Source organism: Bidens hawaiensis, unplaced genomic scaffold (assembly GCF_021521415.1).
Source record: "Bidens hawaiensis isolate Kalapana, Puna unplaced genomic scaffold, B.hawaiensis_p1.1 tig00021171_1, whole genome shotgun sequence".
NCBI classification, from domain to species: Eukaryota; Viridiplantae; Streptophyta; class Magnoliopsida; order Asterales; family Asteraceae; genus Bidens; species Bidens hawaiensis.
In genome coordinates, this window is record NW_027493270.1 from 256,268 (window position 1) to 278,602 (window position 22,335).

The 22,335-nt window shown below is 40.7% G+C and overlaps 1 protein-coding gene and 1 pseudogene across 1 annotated transcript; both read left to right on the forward strand.

The window, feature by feature from the left end:
* Window positions 1-4,533: 4,533 nt before the first annotated feature.
* Window positions 4,534-21,499, forward strand: LOC143562809 (transcription initiation factor TFIID subunit 11-like). The gene is made up of 6 exons (XM_077050512.1): window positions 4,534-4,538; window positions 9,646-9,662; window positions 10,450-10,776; window positions 20,783-20,870; window positions 20,977-21,076; window positions 21,199-21,499. The coding sequence occupies exons 3-6, from the start codon at window positions 10,466-10,468 to the stop codon at window positions 21,324-21,326; spliced, it is 627 nt and encodes a 208-aa protein (XP_076906627.1). The 5' UTR covers window positions 4,534-4,538; window positions 9,646-9,662; window positions 10,450-10,465; the 3' UTR covers window positions 21,327-21,499.
* LOC143562808 (zinc finger protein ZAT9-like) lies at window positions 5,735-7,936 on the forward strand (annotated as a pseudogene).
* Window positions 21,500-22,335: the final 836 nt, after the last annotated feature.

A 22,335-nucleotide genomic window follows, 5' to 3' on the forward strand; every position in this document is an offset into this window, starting at 1 on the left:
CAACCCTTTAGAATGAAAAGTCGGTTTAACCGTTGACTTGTCTAAAATAAATGAGCATGTTCTAAGTGGGACACATAGGGGTCTTATCAATATTTTTAACATACTTGTGTAAGGACTGGAATGAATGGTCGAGCCATACTCAAGCCTTGAGTCACTTAGATCAGCATGTAAACAACTTTTTATAGATATGTGAGTTGGTTATCATATGATGCTTGGATAGGCCTAACATGTAAGTATGTTAAACGACCTGTGATATAAAGTAAATTCTTATGCTTCTGGTACATGTTCAACACTTCATGGTAGGGGTGCTCTTCGGGTTCGTTTTTCGGGTTTTGATTTTTACGGGTCGGGTTCTTCGGGTTTCAAAGTTTTAAATCTTGACCCGAAACCCAACCCACATCTCTCACGGGTTTTACGGGTTCGGGTAATTCGGTTTCGGGTTTTTTCGTGTTGGGTTAATCAGGTTTCGAGTATCCCAGAAGAAAACACAAAACCAAAAAAATTTTAAAAACTAAAATACTAAAATTAAAACAACATATTATTCTTTGCTTATAACACAAATAATAAAATAATAAACTAACCTAACTTTATAAAAACACAATTCAAAAGAAGAGTAAAACTAGCTCGACCAATAATCGTATTCAATCGGGAGTGATTTGGTTGTTCGATTACGATTGCTATTAGTACTAAACGGAAAATATAAATTAATAATAAGCAATTGATCCATAATAGTTAGAATGGCAACAGTTGATTAGAGCTAGATTCTGGTAACTTTAGAGGCTAAAACTTAACCTATTATAAATATAAATATATTTAATTTCAAAACTAAAAGTTTATTCGAGTTTTTTGGGTTGACCCAAATCTTATATATCAAACCGAGAACCAACTTGAATTACTTCGGTTCGAGTTCAGGTTAGTCTTTTCTCAGGTTCGGGGTCTTCGAGTCGGGTTAGTTCGGGTACGAGTTTTTTCGGGTTGGGTTTCGGGTAAAAGTGGCAACGCTACTTCACGGCGTATGATCTTATGGCCTTAAATCTTATATTGATGAGATGCTTCTGGGTCCTGAAACCATTGGGTCTTTATGTGATTTATCATCTGGGTATTCACTTTTTTGGAGTGGATATTAAATGAACTCAAAAATTAAACCTGCAGTTTATCTGCCAAATAGGTAAATAAATTGATCACTTCGTACCTCAAAGTACAAATACACTATTGACTTGATTAACCCCTCTATTAGTTATACATGGTCCCCTTGCTCGCGTCCTAATACCATTAACAAATTGGCCATAAGGGACACGATGTATGTAAGCCCTACCGATGAAATCGTGCATACTCATCCATGGGAATGGACCTCGGGGTGGTTCTTGATAACGGGAATATGTCTTGTAGTGGGGACCATTTGCTGGATAGCTACATAAATATACTTTAATCATATTAATGGCTTTCTGGTAGACTTGCATGCTTAGGTTTAGGCGGACATCAATATCCTAGATCGTCTTAGCTAATTCAACATTATTAAATTTGTGCATTGATTGTGTAATCATTTTGATCTATTGATATTGAGGTTTAAGTCATATTGGGGTGGTATGATCCGGTAAACTATAATGAAGCATGGTAAAACGTTTTCTTTACTTTTAAGTGTTGGTCCCACTAGCTCATACGAACCTAAATTGTGTCTCTCTTATCCCTCAAAGTATGTATTACAGGCATGGATTTAAGTGGACAACAATACTGCCAATGGACCATATCTAGCAAAGTATGTGTGTGCTGAAAAATGTTCCTTGATCGGTCTTAGAATGGTTTGATCTCAACTTTGTCTAAAGGGTAAATACTAGGGTTATTTAGAAGTATAATTTTATTTTTGCGTTTTTATTTATATTACTTTTAAGACTTTATAAAACAAAAGTTTTATGGGAATCGTTTTTATTCAAAATTGAATGAATTAATCCTTTATGACAGCTTATTAGGCATTCTAGTTTGATTGTGTGGATCTGATCCAATTTAATGTATGTTTGAACGTGACCCAAAATAACTAAAAAATATTGCCCAAATCTATCGAAATCCCAAGAGTTAATAACTCTTGGGATGTGTTATTGATAGTCACTTTTCAATATCTTAAAATTTCTCAAAGCAGAAACCTCTAGAACTCAAATCATAAGCTACACTTCTTTTATTTATCAATCAATGATCTACTTTCATCAAATATTATGGCTAATCATATGCAATTGAGAATATTTCTTTTTAGCAATGAGATGAGAAAAACGTGGTGCCAATAGGAACAAAGGCCATCATTTTATGGGATCTCCAAAACTCAATGAAAAGGCTTCTTGTGCATGGGGTCAGAATGTTTCAAAAACGAACGAACCTACATGATGTTCAAAGAAAAGTCAAAATGAACCCGAGAAGGAGTCAATATCTAATGCTTGGGGCTAAAAGGTGGTCACAAGGAATGATGAACCCGCACGGGGTGCAAAGGAAAGTCAAAACGAATCCGGGTCAGGATCAGGTTGGATCAGAAAAATGACCTAGTTTCTGTCACACCCCAACCTACGGCGGAAATGCCGGGGCGTGAGCTGATTGCTCACAGCCTCAAGGTACTATCATGCAAAATCAAAATTATAATATCTATTAAATTAAATTCAAATAAATCCAATAATATTCAATACAAAATCCATCATTCAAATAAGTCAAATAAAACAATTATATTAAAGATTAAAATCTCGTTAATTCTCTCTGTCCTGCAAATCCTAAGTTTTCTTCCAATCCAGTTTGAACATCACATCACATGATGACCTGCATATGCGTTAAAAATGCAATAGATTTTGTCAACACTAGGTTGAGTGGGCAAATCACCAGATTTTCGTGATTATATTATAATAATTTAAAAATGCAAACTGTGTCAAGTGAGATAAGCAATTTAACCAATAGGAAATAAATCATGATGTCGGTAAGCACGATGTCAGATGAACTGAACGATGGCTAACACGACGGACGTATGATCATACTAGACTGAGAATATGTTGGACCTCTCCGGCATGTATTCAGGTAAAGCATTCAAGCAAATAACACGTTAGGTATAAAATGTTAAACACACATGACTAATAGTTGCAAGTTGAGTAATATATAGTAATAAAATAAATAGAACGCATATGTCCCAAAAATGGTTTATAATGAGATAAAAAAGGGGAGTGAGATACTCACCTGATTGAATGAACGAAATATAAGTGATGAGGTTAGAGAGATGAACCCTTCGGGGTATACCGTCACGGAATCCTAGTTAGATAATATAATATTAAATTAATTATAAGGGATACAACACAATTTGATGAATTCAGATTTCGATGTGATTTGAATTATGATTGTGATTAGAATATTATTGATTCGAACGATTGATTTTTATAATAATTATTATTGCAAGATTAATATTAGTGATTATTATTTATAAGAAACATTACTTTTATTAATTACTAGATACCATCAATTTCATACTTGATAGAATAAATAACTAAACAAATAAATAGATTTAATATCAAGTAAACTTAAGATAATATTTAGGTAAATATATAGTTAAATAAATAAAATAAATATCCTGATTAATATAAAATTGAGATACACTTATAATTATTCGGATAAATAAAATACAAATATATAAACGTTTAAATAAATATATAAATGTAGTATGTAATATTTTAAATGAATAAGTATTTCGAACCTTTGGCGAAAGTCGATTTAGGAATAAGTTATAGTTAGCCTATTTTTTTATTATACCGTTTATGTAATAACAAAAACGTGTATATATATATACACACACATATTATAAAGATATATATACATATACATACATATATAATGGTTAAAAAATACAAAGACGAGTAAACATCCAGAAAACATTAACATAAGGTGTCGGTTACATAAAAAATATTAATTTATATTTATTTTAATTATAGTTTAATTAATAAATCATTAATCAACAAAAGAAATAAAAATACAAAAGTGGGCTGGCGAGGGCTCAAACTCGCGCCCTTGGCCGGCTCACTAGGTTAAACACACACCAAACAACCATATGCTCTAAGCGGCCAGACGGTTATAACCTAAAAACAAACTTTTAAATACATTAGTGGATTAAACCCTAAATTGGTTATGAACCATAGGATTTACAATTCGATAATCTGGTTCGTTTTTGCTTAAAAAATGTTAGGGTTTTTGGTTACTGGCTCAAGACGAACACTTTGCATAGTTTAATTACCTTAAAGGATGATTGATCGATGGTGAACGGTGTGACAAGGTTGACGGCCAAGAACAAAGCTCGATTGATATATTCGGCAATTAGTGATGTAATCCAACATAGGGTTATATTTCACGATGCGCAGCAGATGATATACAAGAGTTTAATTGTGTTAGTAATATGTGAAATCGCATAATCCTGAAATTTATATTGACGAGATCGCATAAGATTATTATATGAGTTCATTGTTTGATCTAATTCTATAATTACAATGTCGACTATGGTCCTTTAGGAAATATAATAGATTCCCCTTGATAAATTCCATGTATATGACGAAGATTAGGGCTCTCGGGTAAACGAGTTTGAAAAACGGGTTACGAATTTGGGTTTAGACATTGGGTAAACGGGTTATAGGTTAGGATATTATAATATTGTTAGATTATTACAATTAGGTCCCTGAAGTATCAAGAGGGATACAAAATGGGTTAATAGTTTAGTTTAGGGTTAATGTTGTAATATATTGAAAGTTAATTTATATAAAATAAGTAAATATAATAAAAAATTAAGAATAAAACAAATAATTAATCGATACACGCGATATTTTTATTGATAAAATTTTCCGAACGTAAAATGTTCGGGTAACGGTTAATAAAATGATAATTTAAAATCTAAGTTGTTATAGTTTCTGTGCTAAATGGATCAACTGAAAAGGGACGTAAAGAAACTTGTTGCTTTCGTATACGTGTAGGCGTGCATCTTGTTAACAAGCCTTGATGGAAGAAAGCAATAAACCAAGGGAGAGATTGTTGTGATATATTTATGGTTTATGTTTTTGTTATTAGAGTTTATGGTTTTTGTTTCGGTGGGCTTTTGGGCTTTGGATTTAGACTGGGCTTGGTCTTATGTGGCTTGTAAACACCCTATATATAGTTATGTTTATTATTGATTAGGGTTAGACATCACAAGTATTATCATTGTAATCAGTTTTGTTCAAGCGACTTAAGTACCCGACCTAATATATGTGTGCTTTAAAGTCATCCTACCGTGTTCATCGTCTTTATTTCGTCTTTGTTCTTGAGTCACCACGTAGTTAGTTTCCGCCTAACAACATGCATGTTTACTTGATATCATATACTAATATCTTTTTTGGGTTTATTGTCGTTAGCGTAAGAAACTTAACTAATGTCGACCGAATTTGCGTTGTTGCTCCGCTGCGACACAACCACATTCGTTACCTAGTTAATTACTATTGCTGACGGATGTTCCGTCGGTACTCCCTTGCCTAAAACTATCCATTTCCATCAGTAATCCATTGGTAACAATTAGTTTGGACGCATTTACTAAACTGTCGACGAAAATCTATCGGTATTTTGATAATGGCCAAGGTAAAAGACTTTACAATATCGTCAGTGATCCATTACTAACTGGCTTCGCCTTTACCCATAGATAGTAAGCTGTCATAAACGAGGTTATTTGCTACTTCGACGACGAACCTCTTGTTAAAGGTTGTTGTCACTAACACACTTTGTTTTATTATGATAAGAGTTCATTAACTTAGGAAAAAAATGTTAAAACCAGATTTAAGGAAAAAAGAAATACGTGTCCACTAATTAATTAGCTATTATAATGGATGGTGTTTAAAATCTTAAAGTGATGGTTGTATGTGCGCCTTTCTCCGCCGTCCGTTGGCAGGGCACCACCGAGACCACCACAAAAAAAATAAAAGAGTTTCTAAAACTACTACCCTCCTCCCACTTGTCACACACACTCAACTCCTACTCCATACTTAACCATTACTCTTACTAAAAACTAGGACAACTTCAACTACAAGATCACAACCCAATCCATTACCATTTCCTCCATTAACCTTCATGGCTTGTTCCGATGATCAACAACCAAATTTTAAGCATTTTTGTAGGGTTTGCAAGAAGGGTTTCATGTGGAAGAGCTTTGGGTGGTCATATGAGAGCTCATGGTGTTGGGGATGATTTTGAGAATCTTGATGACGGAGACGACACAACCGGCTATTGGGATTCATTGCTTGTTTCGTCTCCTGAGACCGATGAGGATGACGGAGATGGTTATGGCCGCCCTGGTGGCGGAGGAGCTAGGTGGTGTAAGAGGAAGAGATCTTCTAGGGTTTGTGCTAGCGAAAGCGAAGAAGACATCGCCCTAGCTAAGTGTTTGATGGCGTTGTCGAACACTAGGGTTGATTTGATGGAAACGGATGCACAAAAGAGAAACTCTATTTACTCGTCGGTGTTTTTATCAGGTTTTGGAAAGCCTCCGCCGACTCTAGACAAAGCCAAAGGGGTCGTGACAACCACGACCCCTAAACGTATGTTTGAATGTAAAGCATGTAAAAAAGTATTCAATTCACATCAAGCATTGGGTGGACATAGGGCGAGTCACAAGAACGTGAAAGGTAGTTTCGCAACACGAAATGACCTGTTTGATGATACCCTAGCAGATGAAGATGTTATCACCCATAACGATTTTAAAAATACAAGTACCTACCAAACAGAACGTGAACCTAGCAAAGGTTCAATCGCGTTGGCAGGGCGAAAGTCAAAGGTGCATAAGTGCACCATTTGTAGTCGTGTTTTCGCATCCGGTCAAGCCCTAGGTGGCCACAAAAGGTGCCATTGGCTGACCTCTAACTACACATCAAACAACAATTATGTGGGCAAGTTAACTTTCCATGAACACATTGAGCAACTTCATCAAAGAGCTTTAGCTATACCTAAAGAACTCGATCTAAATCTTAACCTCCTGGTTTCCGGCAACAACAACACCACAGCACGTCACGAACCACATGTTCCGGTGAATGCGAAAGAAGATTATAAACATCAAGGAAACAAAAACAATGGCGATCAAGATGATCATATTCCGTCAGCAACAATCGAGAGTGTAGATGGTGAAGGTGAGAGTAAGATGAAGTTGGCAAAACTCAGTGAGTTGAAAGACATGAATAATACAAATGGGAGTTCATCTGCATGGTTACAAGTTGGGATCGGTTCGGTTACTAATGTGGCTCCTGACCCATAACTTATATACATATTTTTTTCTATTGTTTACCAAAACAAGTATATATGTAGATGAGAAGCTGTAGTTAACGTTGTTATATCTTATGTATATTTATTTTAACGAGCGTGTAAATAACATTTCAGTGAAATATATAAAATAAATGTACTACTGTCCTATTTAGGGCAAGCACCCACATCGCAGTAGATGAACCGCGGCACCATTTTTCATCCATGTTTTACTCGAGCCAGAAGCGGGTCTCTCTTGTCCCGATCAATAGGGTTGTAATTGAGTTAAAATGATTATGAGCTATGTGAGATGACTTATCAAAACTTCAACCGAGCCAAGCTTAAACGAGTAATTTAAGCCTAAAAATAACTGAGTCCAAGTCCGGGCTTGACGTATCCAGCTCGAGTAGGCTCCTACACTCAACAAGCCTATTCTGCATATAAATTTTATTTTATTTTAAAAATAAGTACATATGTAACATCCCCATTTTTTTTCAAAACCCTAAAATTAATGTTCTTACGAGGTATTAAATAGTAAGATCGTTATATGAAATTTTGGACTTTATAAACAAATTTTAGTTCTACAATCAAATTGGAATATGTGGATTTTATAATATGAAAATGTTTATATCTAAAATTAAAAGTTTAAGATTTCGTGTCAAATGTCTAAAACTAGGGGGGGCCAAGTGTATGTCCATGAATATGATAGTTCCTGTTTGCCGACGATGATTCGGACTACACTCACGCATTTCGGACGAGCTCGAAAGCAACATCAAATCAATTAGAAAAGGTTACCAAATAAAAATAAGTTGTAACAACTAGCGATAAATCGTTGGCCCTGTTTACGCATAATCAATTGTCAAATCGTTTCCTTTCAAGTTCAAATCACCTATTGAAAATCACGGGATTGCAAATTCTCGTTTACGTGTTGTTAACCCTATACATACGAACGCCCATTTGTTTTAATGCACACCAACACCGCAGTCTAAATCCTAAAGTGCTCTCCTTTGATGAATCGTAACCTCCTCCGTTAGCGCAAACTCTCCAGCCACACTCTGTCGGCTACTGCTTTGAGTACCGTTGGAGGTTTTTCGCATCTTACTTCTCGCTCAAGGATTCGTTTCCGTTTTGCTACTCGTTATTCAGGTTTGGACCTCTTAACAACTTATGTGTACGAATTTGATTCTCCGCTACTTTGTAGTCGGGGTCATTGAACTCGTTATTTTATGCTTATCGGATCGAATTTGTGATTATATATATTTAGTTATTTATATTATTAGCACTTATTGATATTGGCACACTGATTGCGATACACCGAATGGTTATTCGCTGACGCTCCGATTGCGACGCACTGAAAGGTGACGCACTGAAAATTTGTATATGACGCACTGAAATATTTGACGCTCTGAATGTGACGCACTGAACTATTTGACGCTCTGAATGTGGCTAAGTAAATGTGTATGTATATTGTTTTGATAGCTATTAGTTGTTGTCCCACTGAGTAATTTTTACTCACGCGTGCATATTTTGTTTATATGTACGCCAGGTAACATGGCTATTTGGAAGGATGTGATCGAGGGCTCATGGGAAATGTAAAATATTCAAGAACTTTCGTCAACGAATAATCAAAAGAATGTTTTATATTTTATATTTTATATTTCATATTTATTTTAAACAATTAAATGTTTTATCATCAATGAAAATAAATGCTTTGAGTTCTAATTTACTGTAAAGGTGATACGTCAACCCTAGCTCAGACGAGGTGTTACAATATATGTATGTAATGTAAGGAACTATAATTAATTTTGTTATATCTTATGAATATCTGTTGAACAAATCTGTAAATGATACTTTAATTGTAAATAAATAACAAATGTACTATATTATTATATCACCCTACTTACGTAACACAATTTTTAGGAGTGCAGATGAGGTACGTTTTTCGTTAGCTACTCAAGATCAGTTTGTAAAAACTTGAAACGAACCAAGCTCAAATCGAATTTTCCTTTGTCGAGTTCGAGTGGGCTCGTGAGTGTAAACGAGCATATTACTTATATAAAATTTATTTAATATATTAAATATAAAGTAATAATAATTTATAAATAAAAAATAAGTATAAATATACGTAAAATATGAGATAAATTATAAACGAGTCGAGCCCAAGCCAAGTTTGAGTTTTAGAAATGAAACTCGAAACGACTTGACTTGACTCGTTTACACCATGTGAAAATTTACGTTGGAAAAAAGCCATCGGAAATTAAAGGACTTAAAAGAAAATACTTAAGTAACTGAGGGACCATATCTAAAATCTATAAAAGCAAGTAAATGCATCTTCATTCTTCTTTTGCTTTTGTTCATCATATATTTCGGGTACAGAGATTTTCGTTCGTCAAACGCGAATTCAGGTAAATTACTTTACAATCTTTCTTTATTTTATACTAATTCTTATGTATAACCCTAATTTTTTCCAACCAATTTTGCAGTAATACCTTTTGGCTTATTGTTGTTTTCCCTAATTTATGGGGCTTCCGTAACACAAGAAGACATGATTACCTGTGTTGCGAGACACGGACACTAATCGGGTCTTTCTTTATTTTCCCAAACACCAACACCAACCGGACCCGTTTAGTGGTATTGTCAGGACCCGAGACCCGACCCTATTGTAAATAACCAGGTGTCTCATGGGTCTTACTCGGTTTATGTAAAGAGATAATAGTCAGACATGTGAGACCCGACCCGGACCCGTTTAAAGGTATACTTAGGGCCTGGGAACCGACTAACCGGGTCTGATCTGGGTCGGGTCTCGCGGGTATTACCCTGTTTTTGCTCACCGCTACAAATATGTAGTGAAACAAAAGTTGCCGAAAATTCATTAAAGATTTAATTAATACGTAATTCTTAACATTTTTGAAATGAAAATCCATAAAAGTCTAAAATCAAATCATAACATCCACTACGTAGGGCATATATTTTATTTTATATAAAATAAAAATGTAACCTTGATTAACGAGTTCAATGACCCCGACTACATCCACTACGGGTGTTTAACCTGTTTAGACATGAATTTAAACAGGTATTAAACGAGTAGACCTGTTTAAGACACGAAACCTGTTAAGCCCAAACCCAAACTAGTTAAACTCCGTGTCGTGTTTGGTTAATAGATCCGTATTAAAAAGCATTGTGAATACACAGGGTTAAAGAGCATACAATGAAACAATCCAAAGATCCATTTGAGTTGGCAGCAGATGAATCGCCACCTGATTCACCAGTCGGTCATGCAGACACTGGAACTCAAGATCCAGCTGTACAAGCCGCTGTTAGTTCACAGGGAGCTGACGTTGATAATAGTATTCATCCTTCAAACCAGCAAAAGGCAACAGTCAAATCGGCCTCCACATCAGCAGCTGGGAAATCTGTTAAGGGCAAAGAAGATGATGATGAGGAAGAAGAGGAGAACATGGATGTTGAACTTGGAAAGTTTCCGTCTTCAAGTGATCCAACCAAGTTGGCCAAGATGCAGTAAGTTTTCATGCTTTAATGTCGTTTTAATTGTATATCATGTGGTTTTGGTTGCGTACCTTGAAATGAATTTAGGCCTGTAAATGAATACATCAATTGAACAAACGATTGAACATGTACAATTAACAAACCAAGTTTTCTTGCTCGTGTTCATTCATTAAGAAAGTGAATTTGTTTGTGGTGGTTTAGGTTCGTTTATGTTTGTTCGTTAAAATTGTAAACCAATGTGAAGAGGTAGGCCTCAGCAGAGCCCAGTTGGACCCGCAAGACTCACCTTAAAGAGGGACGTCTGCGCAGAAACCAACTGGATCCGCAGGACCAACCATGCTCAGAGACGAGACGTCCTTACGCGCAGTACGCAAGCTGTTCCCGCAGGAAATGCCTCCCGATGGTGAAGGACTCCGCCTGTTCCCGCAGCTTCGGATACAAGCCATCAGGGAAGGCCACCCGCGCAGCAAGGCTACACGCACAAGGCACTTAGCTCTCAATCATTCAGTGTCACCTGAAGGAATGAACAAAGCCGGGAACAATCCCGCACAAGGGCGGGAGGGGGAATACTCCCTCCCAAATAAGCCAGTCCGTACGATACGGGAAGATCTTCTGTACTGTACCTGACGAGGTATGGGAAAAAGATCTGACTAAAGATACGACAGCTTATTGACAACAGTATGGCGAGCAGCATGCTCCTGTACTGTATGTCACTATTAGCCGCTGCCTACTCACCAACTACTGCCATACCACGTGCATAGCCGGCAGTTGGTGGAAAAGGAATAGTACACAGCAGGCCTGGTCACTATCAGCCGCTGCCTACCCACCAACTACCTGCAGGGCACGTGCGTAGGCCACTGTTGGTGGAACAGGAACACTGTTGCAGCCGGCCACACCTCCTTGGAAACCTACCTTCGGCTATAAATACCACAAATGGTATGACCATCTCATCTCAACATATCTTATCATATTATACCTGATATCTGCTCTAGCAATCTCTTAATATACATTTATATTTAAAGAGCAATCTAGTCTGATTCTCACGCCGGAGGGTGGTCACAAGGAGGAACCCCCCCCCCTTCTCAGTGACAAGCTCACGGTGTCTGTTTTGCAGGTTATCAAAAGAACCATCTTCTCCGGGTCTAACCCCTCGTGGGAAACAGCTATCCAACCCTCAGGTTACCCGTAATCTGCCCGGGGTCCGGTTAGTGTTTCTTCATTGGCGCCATCCGTGCATAAAGCTAGAACTTCATTTTTTCTCCAGTTTTTTCAAACTTCTGGAAAGATGGTTAAAGAAACTCCGGTAACCACAACCCCAGCTACTGGGGGAAATACCGGCTACACAGTTTTTACAAACACTACCCCGGTTACCCAAGCCGGGGCAAGTGAAGTAAATCTTACGAACACTACCCCAGCTACCCAAGCTGGGGCAAGTGCAGTAAATAATCGCTCACTGGGAATCACCGATACCCAGTTAGAGAAACGAACAAGACTCCCCCGCCAAACACTCGATGAAGTTAAGGCATGGGCGGAGGCACGTCAAAAGGAATTCCAAGTTGAGTTGGACGAACGCTTGCGTTCCGTCCAACAGGCTGACGAATTCGAAGAATACTGGGACGACGACTCGGAGGAGTCCGACTCCGACGCGAACCCTCGCCATAGGGCAAAAGGGAAGCGTAAGGAAACGGTCTCCCAACCGAGAAGGCATTTTGGAGATGCCTTCAAACCAAAAAACACAGGTGGAAGTCCACGAGACTTCTCCAAAACATTCCGACCAAATGTTGCAAATGCAGGAACGTCCAAATTTGCAAGGGACATTGCAGAAGCAATTGCCCCAAAAAGTGCCAAACAAATGTCCAGCATAGGCACATATGATGGTATATCCGACCCAGATGATCATTTGAACAGATTCATAGCGGGGGCAACCGTCAGTAGTTGGACGGAACCCACGTGGTGTTACATGTTCCAAATGACGCTTGTCGGGGCTGCTAGAGCGTGGTTCGATCGTCTACCGGTCAACCACATCTACGACTGGGCTGACTTCCAACAGAAGTTTAGCCAACACTTCAGCCAACAACGAAAGTATACCGAGGAGCAATGGACAATCCTCAAGTGCATTCGAGAAAAAGATGAATCTTTGCTAGACTTCATCACTCGCTTCAACTCGAAGAAGCTAAGTCTGGGTAACATTAGCGAAGATCTTGTTCGCGCTGCCTTTATTCAGGGCGCGAACGACCCAGAGCTCATCCGCACCTTAACAGGTAAAGATGGCATGCCATCCACATGGGATGCCATCATGACAGCAGCTAAACGCTTTGCGGAAACGGAGAAGCAACTGGGTAGAGATCTCCCACAGAGCACAAACCTCTACACCCAGAAAACAAGAGAAGACAACGTCCTTACCGCCCGATTAAACAAAAAGCGGAAGCTAGGCATTTGGCAGTCAAGGGTAAACTTTGACACCTCATCCGGCTTGCAGCATCGGTTAGGCGGAAGGGATAACGTACAGTCAAACAAGAACAGATGGACGCCGCTCACCAAAAGCGTCACCGAGATATTCGCCACTGAGGAGCTCCCATGGCCAAAGCCTCAAATAATCCGACATCGTCACATTGCTGATCGGAGCAAATACTGTGACTTTCACAGGACAAAAGGCCACAACACCGAAGAATGCATAGACGTAAAGGACATGGTCGAAGCATTTGTCAGAGATGGGACGCTCGCGCACCTCGTTGCGCAATGAACGCTGAGCAGGCTGATGCGTGTAGAACCCCAGCTGGGTAAAACACGAATAAAATTCCAGCTTCAATGTGGAGACTACATGCTGCGTAAAGAACGAGATCCCGAACCAGGTGCGTATCGGCTCGATGGCACTCCCATCCCAACATGGAAGGGAGCTCAATTACACAGTTTGCATGTAAATCAATTCCAAATTTGTAAAGGCCAAGAGCCACTTCTAATGGAAATGATTCTCCTTAGAACATCGACGCTGATGATTTTACATTTATACTTTATGAACTATCAACACTGATGCCGGTTTTCACCGCATACATAAGTGTGAGTCGTTGCGTGGGGAAGGCGGCAAAACCCGCATAAACCCAAAAAACGACAAACCTTCACGCAGGTCAGTTGAAGGGGAAAAGTTCAGTTATCCCACTAAATGAAAGTGTCGGTCTATCCGCATGAATCATGAGAGGAAACTGAACACTAACCTATTAACAACCGCGCGTCGAACGGTTAATTTATTCAACACGGATATGCCGGTTTTCACCGCATAATTACGTGAAGTCGTTGCGTGGGGAAGGCGGCAAAACCCGCATAAACCCAAAAAACGACAAACCTTCACGCAGGTCAGTTGAAGGGGAAAAGTTCAGTTATCCCACTAAATGAAAGTGCCGGTCTATCCGCATGAATCATGAGAGGAAACTGAACACTAACCTATTAACAACCGCGCGTCGAACGGTTAATTTATTCAACACGGATATGCCGGTTTTCACCGCATAATTACGTGAAGTCGTTGCGTGGGGAAGGCGGCAAAACCCGCATAAACCCAAAAAACGACAAACCTTCACGCAGGTCAGTTGAAGGGGAAAAGTTCAGTTATCCCACTAAATGAAAGTGCCGGTCTATCCGCATGAATCATGAGAGGAAACTGAACACTAACCTATTAACAACCGCGCGTCGAACGGTTAATTTATTCAACACGGATATGCCGGTTTTCACCGCATAATTACGTGAAGTCGTTGCGTGGGGAAGGCGGCAAAACCCGCATAAACCCAAAAAACGACAAACCTTCACGCAGTTCAGTTGAAGGGGAAAAGTTCAGTTATCCCACTAAATGAAAGTGCCGGTCTATCCGCATGAATCATGAGAGGAAACTGAACAATAACCTATTAACAACCGCGCGTCGAACGGTTAATTTATTCAACACGGATATGCCGGTTTTCACCGCATAATTACGTGAAGTCGTTGCGTGGGGAAGGCGGCAAAACCCGCATAAACCCAAAAAACGACAAACCTTCACGCAGGTTAGTTGAAGGGGAATAGTTCAGTTATCCCACTAAACGAAAGTGCCGGTCTATCCGCATGAATCATGAGAGGGAACTGAACACTAACCTATTAACAACCGCGCGTCGAATGGTTATTTAAAACAGAGAATTTCAAAAAAGGATGAGGAAAACTTACACGCAGGTCAGATATAGGTAAAGTTTAGCCACCTACTAAGTGCAAGTGACGGTCCTACCCGCACAATCACGAAAGAGGAAGCAAAACTTCACACCTATTATCTACCACGTTCAAAGGTTAACTTATCCTCAGAAAAAGATGAGGAAAACCTACACGCAGGTCAGATGTAGGTAAAGTTTAGCCATCCTACTAAGTGCAAGTGACGGTCCTACCCGCACAATCACGAAAGAGGAAGCAAAACTTCAACCTATTATCTACCACGTTCAAAGGTTAACTTATTCTAAATACTTGGAAAATTGCTAATTTAAACTAAAGTATGCAAGTCATATAACGTTTATAAAGCAAGGAATCCAGAGAAAATAGCGGTCTTACCCGCAAAAAGATTTATATTTCACAATGATTCATTACAAGAATGGCCGGGTAACTACCCGCCTACAAGAAAATAAATCTATACAAGATAAATCTATCCTAGCAGTGGGAAGGGATCTTCAGGATCAGGCTTCAGGGCCACTTCCACTTGGACCAGCACCATCAGTAGATCGTGGCAGTTCAAGGAAAGCTTTAAGGATAGCTAACCCATCATCAGCAGCAGCAACTTGATTCACCTTCTCCACCACCGGATGCGGGAAGGCGGCGTACTGATTCACTGCTTGGTCGTAAACAGCTTCAGTATCAACATTGTACAAAGGGAAGTTGGAAAGCGGGATGCCTTTCTCAACGAACCCTAGACCAAGCAGGAAGCCGGCCTTTTCCCCATCCTCGTGAGAAGCGTTGAGGGCTGCGCTCATAGCATCATCATAAGAGGTCTCTAGAAGACCCGATGCACAACCTACAAGAAAATATACAAGTATCAGAACCTTTTCTACTTACAAAGGAAAGCGTGAAGACATAAAGCAGTTACGAAAAGATGATAAAGAAAATATATATATATAAAATGGGCCAAAAGAACCCTACGCACCTGTAGGGTCAATTACAGGCCGATAGCCGCCGAACCCATCACCTGAACCCAACGGAAATCCATCCAAGAGGTCAGGCAGATGGGAAGGTGGCAGAAATTGGCGAGAAGCCCCATGCGTACCTGATGGATCGGCCGTCGTTGCCGATGACGGGGGCATGGTAGCAGCCGCCGCGGTCGCCGCCGCGGAATCCGCAGCAAAAGTAACCACCGGCTCGGTGAAAGATGCAGTAAAAATCGCACTCACAGCCAGCGGTGACGTCATCACAGCTGGAACAGTCGGCTCAAAGGAGTGAGCAACTGAACCAGCGGAAGCAGGCGTAGGCGCCTGGGTCGTCGCCTCAGGTAGGCTGACCAAGCCTACCGTCATTGGCGGAGAGGTACTCCTCTGCGCTCCACCCTGGAATGCGTCAACATCCACGCCTGCGTAAAGAAGATAAGTGTTAATGGTATTAAGCTATGAAGTTAAAGAAAAAGGAAATTTGTACTTACGGGTTTTCTTGAGCCTGAAAGTACGGACGGGCGGGGATGAACCCGATGGAGCCGGCCTCTTCACGCCGGTCACCGTTGTCATCCTGGGCTCTTCGGTGACAGTTGTCACAGCCTCCGGAATGGTGATCTTATCACCACCGGGATTCCCCGCCACCTCTTCTCTCTCGGTCTCCGAATCAGACCGAGGCACCGGATCGGCAGTGGAGGCCACCTTCTCCTTCCCCTTCCCGCCGGCAGCCTTCTTCTTCCGCACCAACGGAGGACCATCGGCGGATTCCTCATCAGAACATACGATTAGAGGAATTCCAGCAGAGGTTTCAACATTGAGGGGTCGAGGGTCGAATAGCGCCTTACCTGGCCGCCTGGCGCTAAGGATCTCATGGCCTAGCGGATAGACCTCCACGAACCGATCCGCCGTTTGTTCTAGGATGGGCAACTCGTTCTCGTCTAGAGCACGAGTACCCATCCGAGCGGGACCGTCAGCCTCCCGCGGGTTCAGGAGCGACTGCAAGTCGTTCCCCTCTGAAATAAACAGGAAAGAAGTTAGAAGAAATTCAAAATCAACAATAAGAAATAAAGCATACCGTAAGGAACAAAGTTCGAACCGTATTCGAGGACGATTGGGATCTTATGCGCATCCGCAGCCTTCCACACCCGGCTCATCCCCAGCATTACCATCCCGGACTCCGCAAACCGGTAAACCGGAGATTGGACCCGAGATATCTTCGAGAACCATTCCGCCTCCTGGTAGTTGGAGGCGTGAAGGCTTGGGAGAGCTTGCCCATTCTTAAACTTCATGGCAAGGGGGATGGCTCGAGCGGAGATGTAGAAGAACTCCCGCTTCCACGCGCGAAGACTGCGCTCGGTTGCGCAAATCTTCAAACCCTTGATTCGGGTTATCAGGGTATACCACCCCTGGATGCACCTCCAAGTGTAGAAGGTCATCAGGCGGTCAACATAGGGCTCAATGCCCAGAATCCGGCACACCCACTCGAAGTGGCGAACCTTGGCAATCGCCATCGGATGCACCTCGGTCAGGTGCACACCGTGCCTCTCAAGGACACGGTAAACAAACTTTGTCAGTGGGAACCTAAGATTCCCATAGACAAAGGATGCAGCATATACCCCGATCTTGCCTCTGGGGGCATCGTACACAGTCTGATGGGGTTCAGGAAACTCAGGCTCGAGAGACTCGAGCATGAACTTCCTGACGACGTACTGGTACAGATCGACAGGCAGAGCACACTGGCACTCGCCAGCAGTACTCTTGTCATCGGCTGTAGATTCGAGATCACGAGACATCTTGCAAAAGAAGAAGAAAACGATTTCGGGAGAATGCTTGCCTGAAAAGGTGAGTATTCGCCGGAAATCGCTTAGAAGATGAAGAGAAGAGTGAAAGTGTGGATTACAAAGAACCCTCTCCCCCTTTATATACTAATCGCAATTAATGCGATGAAATTAATGCGGAAGAGAGAGAAAACGAAGGTGCAATGAAACTATGACACGTGGCAAAAAGCAAGCTGGCAACAGCTGTTGACAGGACGCATACCATTAATTTCGCGGCCACGCGCCCGAAAAATCGCGCCCACGCGCCTGAAAAAGCGTCTGGAATGACCATGTACTGTCACGTCACCATAACTTCCTGCACGTCCTGACACAGTCAGAAGAAACCGTCGCACGACGTTTCAGAGGTTTGGACTGTTCTTATCTTTCCACCAACTCTTCGAATTTCAAAATTCAAAATTCAAAAAAGTAAGCGGGAAAATACCCCTTACCTTGGCAAACAAGTAACCGTAAGACGGATGCGGGTACAGTGTTAAGGCAAAACCCTTCACATACCTAGCACCCGCAGGGAATTGAAGCCAAGAAAACCTTGGCAAACAAGTAACCGTAAGACGGATGCGGGTACAGTGTTAAGGCAAAACCCTTCACATACCTAGCACCCGCAGGGAATTGAAGCCAAGTAAACCTTGGCAAACAAGTAACCGTAAGACGGATGCGGGTACAGTGTTAAGGCAAAACCCTTCACATACCTAGCACCCGCAGGGAATTGAAGCCAAGAAAACCTTGGCAAACAAGTAACCGTAAGACGGATGCGGGTACAGTGTTAAGGCAAAACCCTTCACATACCTAGCACCCGCAGGGAATTTAAGCCAAGTAAACCTTGGCAAACAAGTAACCGTAAGACGGGTGCGGGTACAGTGTAAAGGCAAAACCCTTCACATACCTAGCACCCGCAGGGAATTGAAGCCAAGAAAACCTTGGCAATCAAGTAACCGTAAGACGGATGCGGGTACAGTGTAAAGGCAAAACCCTTCACATACCTAGCACCCGCAGGGAATTGACGCCAGGAATACCTTGGAAGTAAAATAACCGTAAGACGAGCGCGGGTACAGTGTTAAGGCAAAACCCTTCACATACCTAGCGCTCCGCTGGGAATTGAAACCAAGAAGGATCTTCTGGGCAATGCTTGCGGAAACGGAAATAACATCCCCGCATAGCGGGAACGTCGAGAACTACGTTGTTTGAAGCTCCAGGATGGAATTGGTGGTTTTAAAATAATTGATCACTATGTTCAAAACTACCAAAACCTCATGGAGAATCCACACAAGTGGGACTCAACGCTCCTGACTTGCGAGGAGGTTACAGACCTACCCGCATCATACCCAAAGACCAAGCAGGAAACTCGGGAATTTCTGCAAGTGACAAGGACTTCCGCGGGAGGAATCCCCATGGAAAACCTTAAAAAACCCTTTTCAAAACCCTTTGCTTAAGTCCAAAAGTTCACCTCACTTTATTAAACACTCATGAGAAGAACATTGGACTGGGGGGACTTGAAGAGGTAGGCCCCAGCAGAGCCCAGTTGGACCCGCAAGACTCACCTTGAAGAGGGACGTCTGCGCAGAAACCAACTGGATCCGCAGGACCAACCATGCTCAGAGACGTGACGTCCTTACGCGCAGTACGCAAGCTGTTCCCGCAGGAAATGCCTCCCGATGGTGAAGGACTCCGCCTGTTCCCGCAGCTTCGGATACAAGCCATCAGGGAAGGCCACCCGCGCAGCAAGGCTACACGCACAAGGCACTTAGCTCTCAATCATTCAGTGTCAACTGAAGGAATGAGCAAAGCCGGGAACAATCCCGCACAAGGGCGGGAGGGGGAATACTCCCGCCCAAATAAGCCAGTCCGTACGATACGGGAAGATCTTCTGTACTGTACCTGACGAGGTATGGGAAAAAGATCTGACTAAAGATACGACAGCTTATTGACAACAGTATGGCGAGCAGCATGCTCCTGTACTGTATGTCACTATTAGCCGCTGCCTACTCACCAACTACTGCCATACCACGTGCATAGCCGGCAGTTGGTGGAAAAGGAATAGTACACAGCAGGCCTGGTCACTATCAGCCGCTGCCTACCCACCAACTACCTGCAGGGCACGTGCGTAGGCCACTGTTGGTGGAACAGGAACACTGTTGCAGCCGGCCACACCTCCTTGGAAACCTACCTTCGGCTATAAATACCACAAATGGTATGACCATCTCATCTCAACATATCTTATCATATTATACCTGATATCTGCTCTAGCAATCTCTTAATATACATTTATATTTAAAGAGCAATCTAGTCTGATTCTCACGCCGGAGGGTGGTCACAAGGAGGAACCCCCCCCCCCCCTTCTCAGTGACAAGCTCACGGTGTCTGTTTTGCAGGTTATCAGAAGAACCATCTTCTCCGGGTCTAACCCCTCGTGGGAAACAGCTATCCAACCCCCATGTTACCCGTAATCTGCCCGGGGTCCGGTTAGTGTTTCTTCACAATGGCCTGCAGGCGTGAAATGAACTAATATAATTGAACATAGATAAACGAACATAACTGAGCTAAAACCAACTAGATGTAAATGTGAACAACAATGTGTTGGGCCTAAAACATTAAATGAGTATGCTAACAAACGTCAACGAACGAAGTTAAACAGCCGTAAACTGACAAACATAAATGAACGTAAACGAATTTAATCATACGTTCACGAACATAAATGAATGAACGACACGTGGGTTAATGTTCGTTCGTGTAACCAAATCCTAAAACTTACAGGCCTAATAAAATCTTTTTATTCAAAGGTGGCAGTTTTAGATCAGTTAACTAAAACTAAGTCATTTTGGGTTATATTTTTATCTTCAACGGGTCAAAACAGTTAAAATTTAAAACTTAGCTAAGGTGACCCTAGGTTTTATAAATGCTTTCCACCTTTAGAATCACTTTATACAAAGTATCTGTTGTAAATAATATAGAATCTGTAATCGTATTTGATACTTTAGTATATATGATCGTATATGTCAGGTATTAACGTCAAAGTTAATATTGTTAATGATGTTATTTTTGCAGGTCTATTTTATCTCAGTTTACTGAGGATCAAATGAGTAGATACGAATCTTTTCGAAGATCTGGATTTCAGAAATCAGTCATGAAACGGGTATCACTTTCTTCATATTCTTTTTTCAGTCACAATTCTTTTCAACTTGTAATATGTGTCATCACTCATCAAGCATTCATTTGTTATGTTGTGCCCGTAAATGCAGTTACTAGGCAGCATTACAGGGAGCAATAAAGTCTCAATGCCCATGACCATTGTGGTATCTGGAATCGCAAAGATCTTTGTTGGTGAACTTGTTGAAACAGGTATAAAGGCGCCGATACATTTTTTTATTTTATATAATGCATTGATTATGTTTGAGATGAAAACACTTGTTAATAAGTAAATTGGTCGAAATTGACACGTGTGATTGATGATGAGTTTGCAGCAAAGGTAGTGATGAAAGAGAGAAAGGAGAGTGGTCCAATCAGACCGTGCCACATACGTGAAGCATACAGAAGGCTTAAATTAGAAGGCAAGATACCAAAAAGATCAGTTCAGAGGTTGTTCCGGTAGGCATTTTGTTTTCGTTTATGGTAGTTGTTTTAAGATTTAGAAACATGTGTGTGATGCTTATCGTAGAACCAAATGATAGCTTTGTTGTAGAATGTTGTAATGTGATTAACTGGATTCTGTGTGACTAGAAAACATGATGGTTTTTCTTGAGTATAAGTATGTATTTTAGTTTTTTATGGTTTATAGCTTATATAATATATATTGTAACAATTGTCTATTGAAGTAAAGTAATCAGTAGATTTAATATGCTATTTTTATTTATTACTATATTTTTTGGATATTGGATTTTAATAATCCCAACTTTGACTCATTGACCAGCACTAAGCCCAACTTAAGATGTAAATTCTGACGGTCCTAAATTTCAACATATTTTCCTCCAGCAATCTTATATATATTTTTCATGTTATCGAAATGCTAACGGGATTACTTTATAGTTGGGTATGGAATTGTTGGAGGAAAGTAGGTTAAAGTTGGGACGACCAAAAATACATTTAAGTTGGACTTAGCGCAGGCTAATAGGTCAAAGTTGAGATATTAAATATCCAATATCACTTTTTAACGGCTTTTTAATAAAACGAACTAGCTAAGAGCTAGAAAAATACAAAAGTATTTTTATATGACAAGAAGAGAATTTTTGATCAACTCGGTCCAACTAACAATATTTTTACCCTCTTTATTTGAAATCCATGAAAATGAGTAGCTAAGAAGAGTGAAATATAAGATGATATATTATGTTGAGAAAAGATCAAATAAGAAGTTTGATATTCTAAGGCTAGAAAGAGGGTATTTTTGTTTAATACCTTAATATTAAAATTTAATTACAAAAACCCACTTAATTAAAACCCACTTAAATTTTCACTTATCTCTTACAACCAACACCGCCCACTGCCACCCACCGCCACCACTTTGTCGGAAAAGTCTTCGGAAATTTCGTCGGAAAATAAAACACTATGAAAAACACAATGAAAAAGACACAATGTAAAAAACACAATGGAATAAACACTATGAA

Excerpts from the sequence above, each read along its gene's own strand:
- LOC143562809 (XM_077050512.1), top strand. The coding sequence starts at position 10,466 with ATGAAACAATCCAAAGATCCATTTGAGTTGGCAGCAGATGAATCGCCA. Across the intron at positions 10,777-20,782 it reads ACCAAGTTGGCCAAGATGCA|GTCTATTTTATCTCAGTTTA; the intron begins GTAAGTTTTCAT and ends TTATTTTTGCAG. Across the intron at positions 21,077-21,198 it reads TGGTGAACTTGTTGAAACAG|CAAAGGTAGTGATGAAAGAG; the intron begins GTATAAAGGCGC and ends ATGAGTTTGCAG.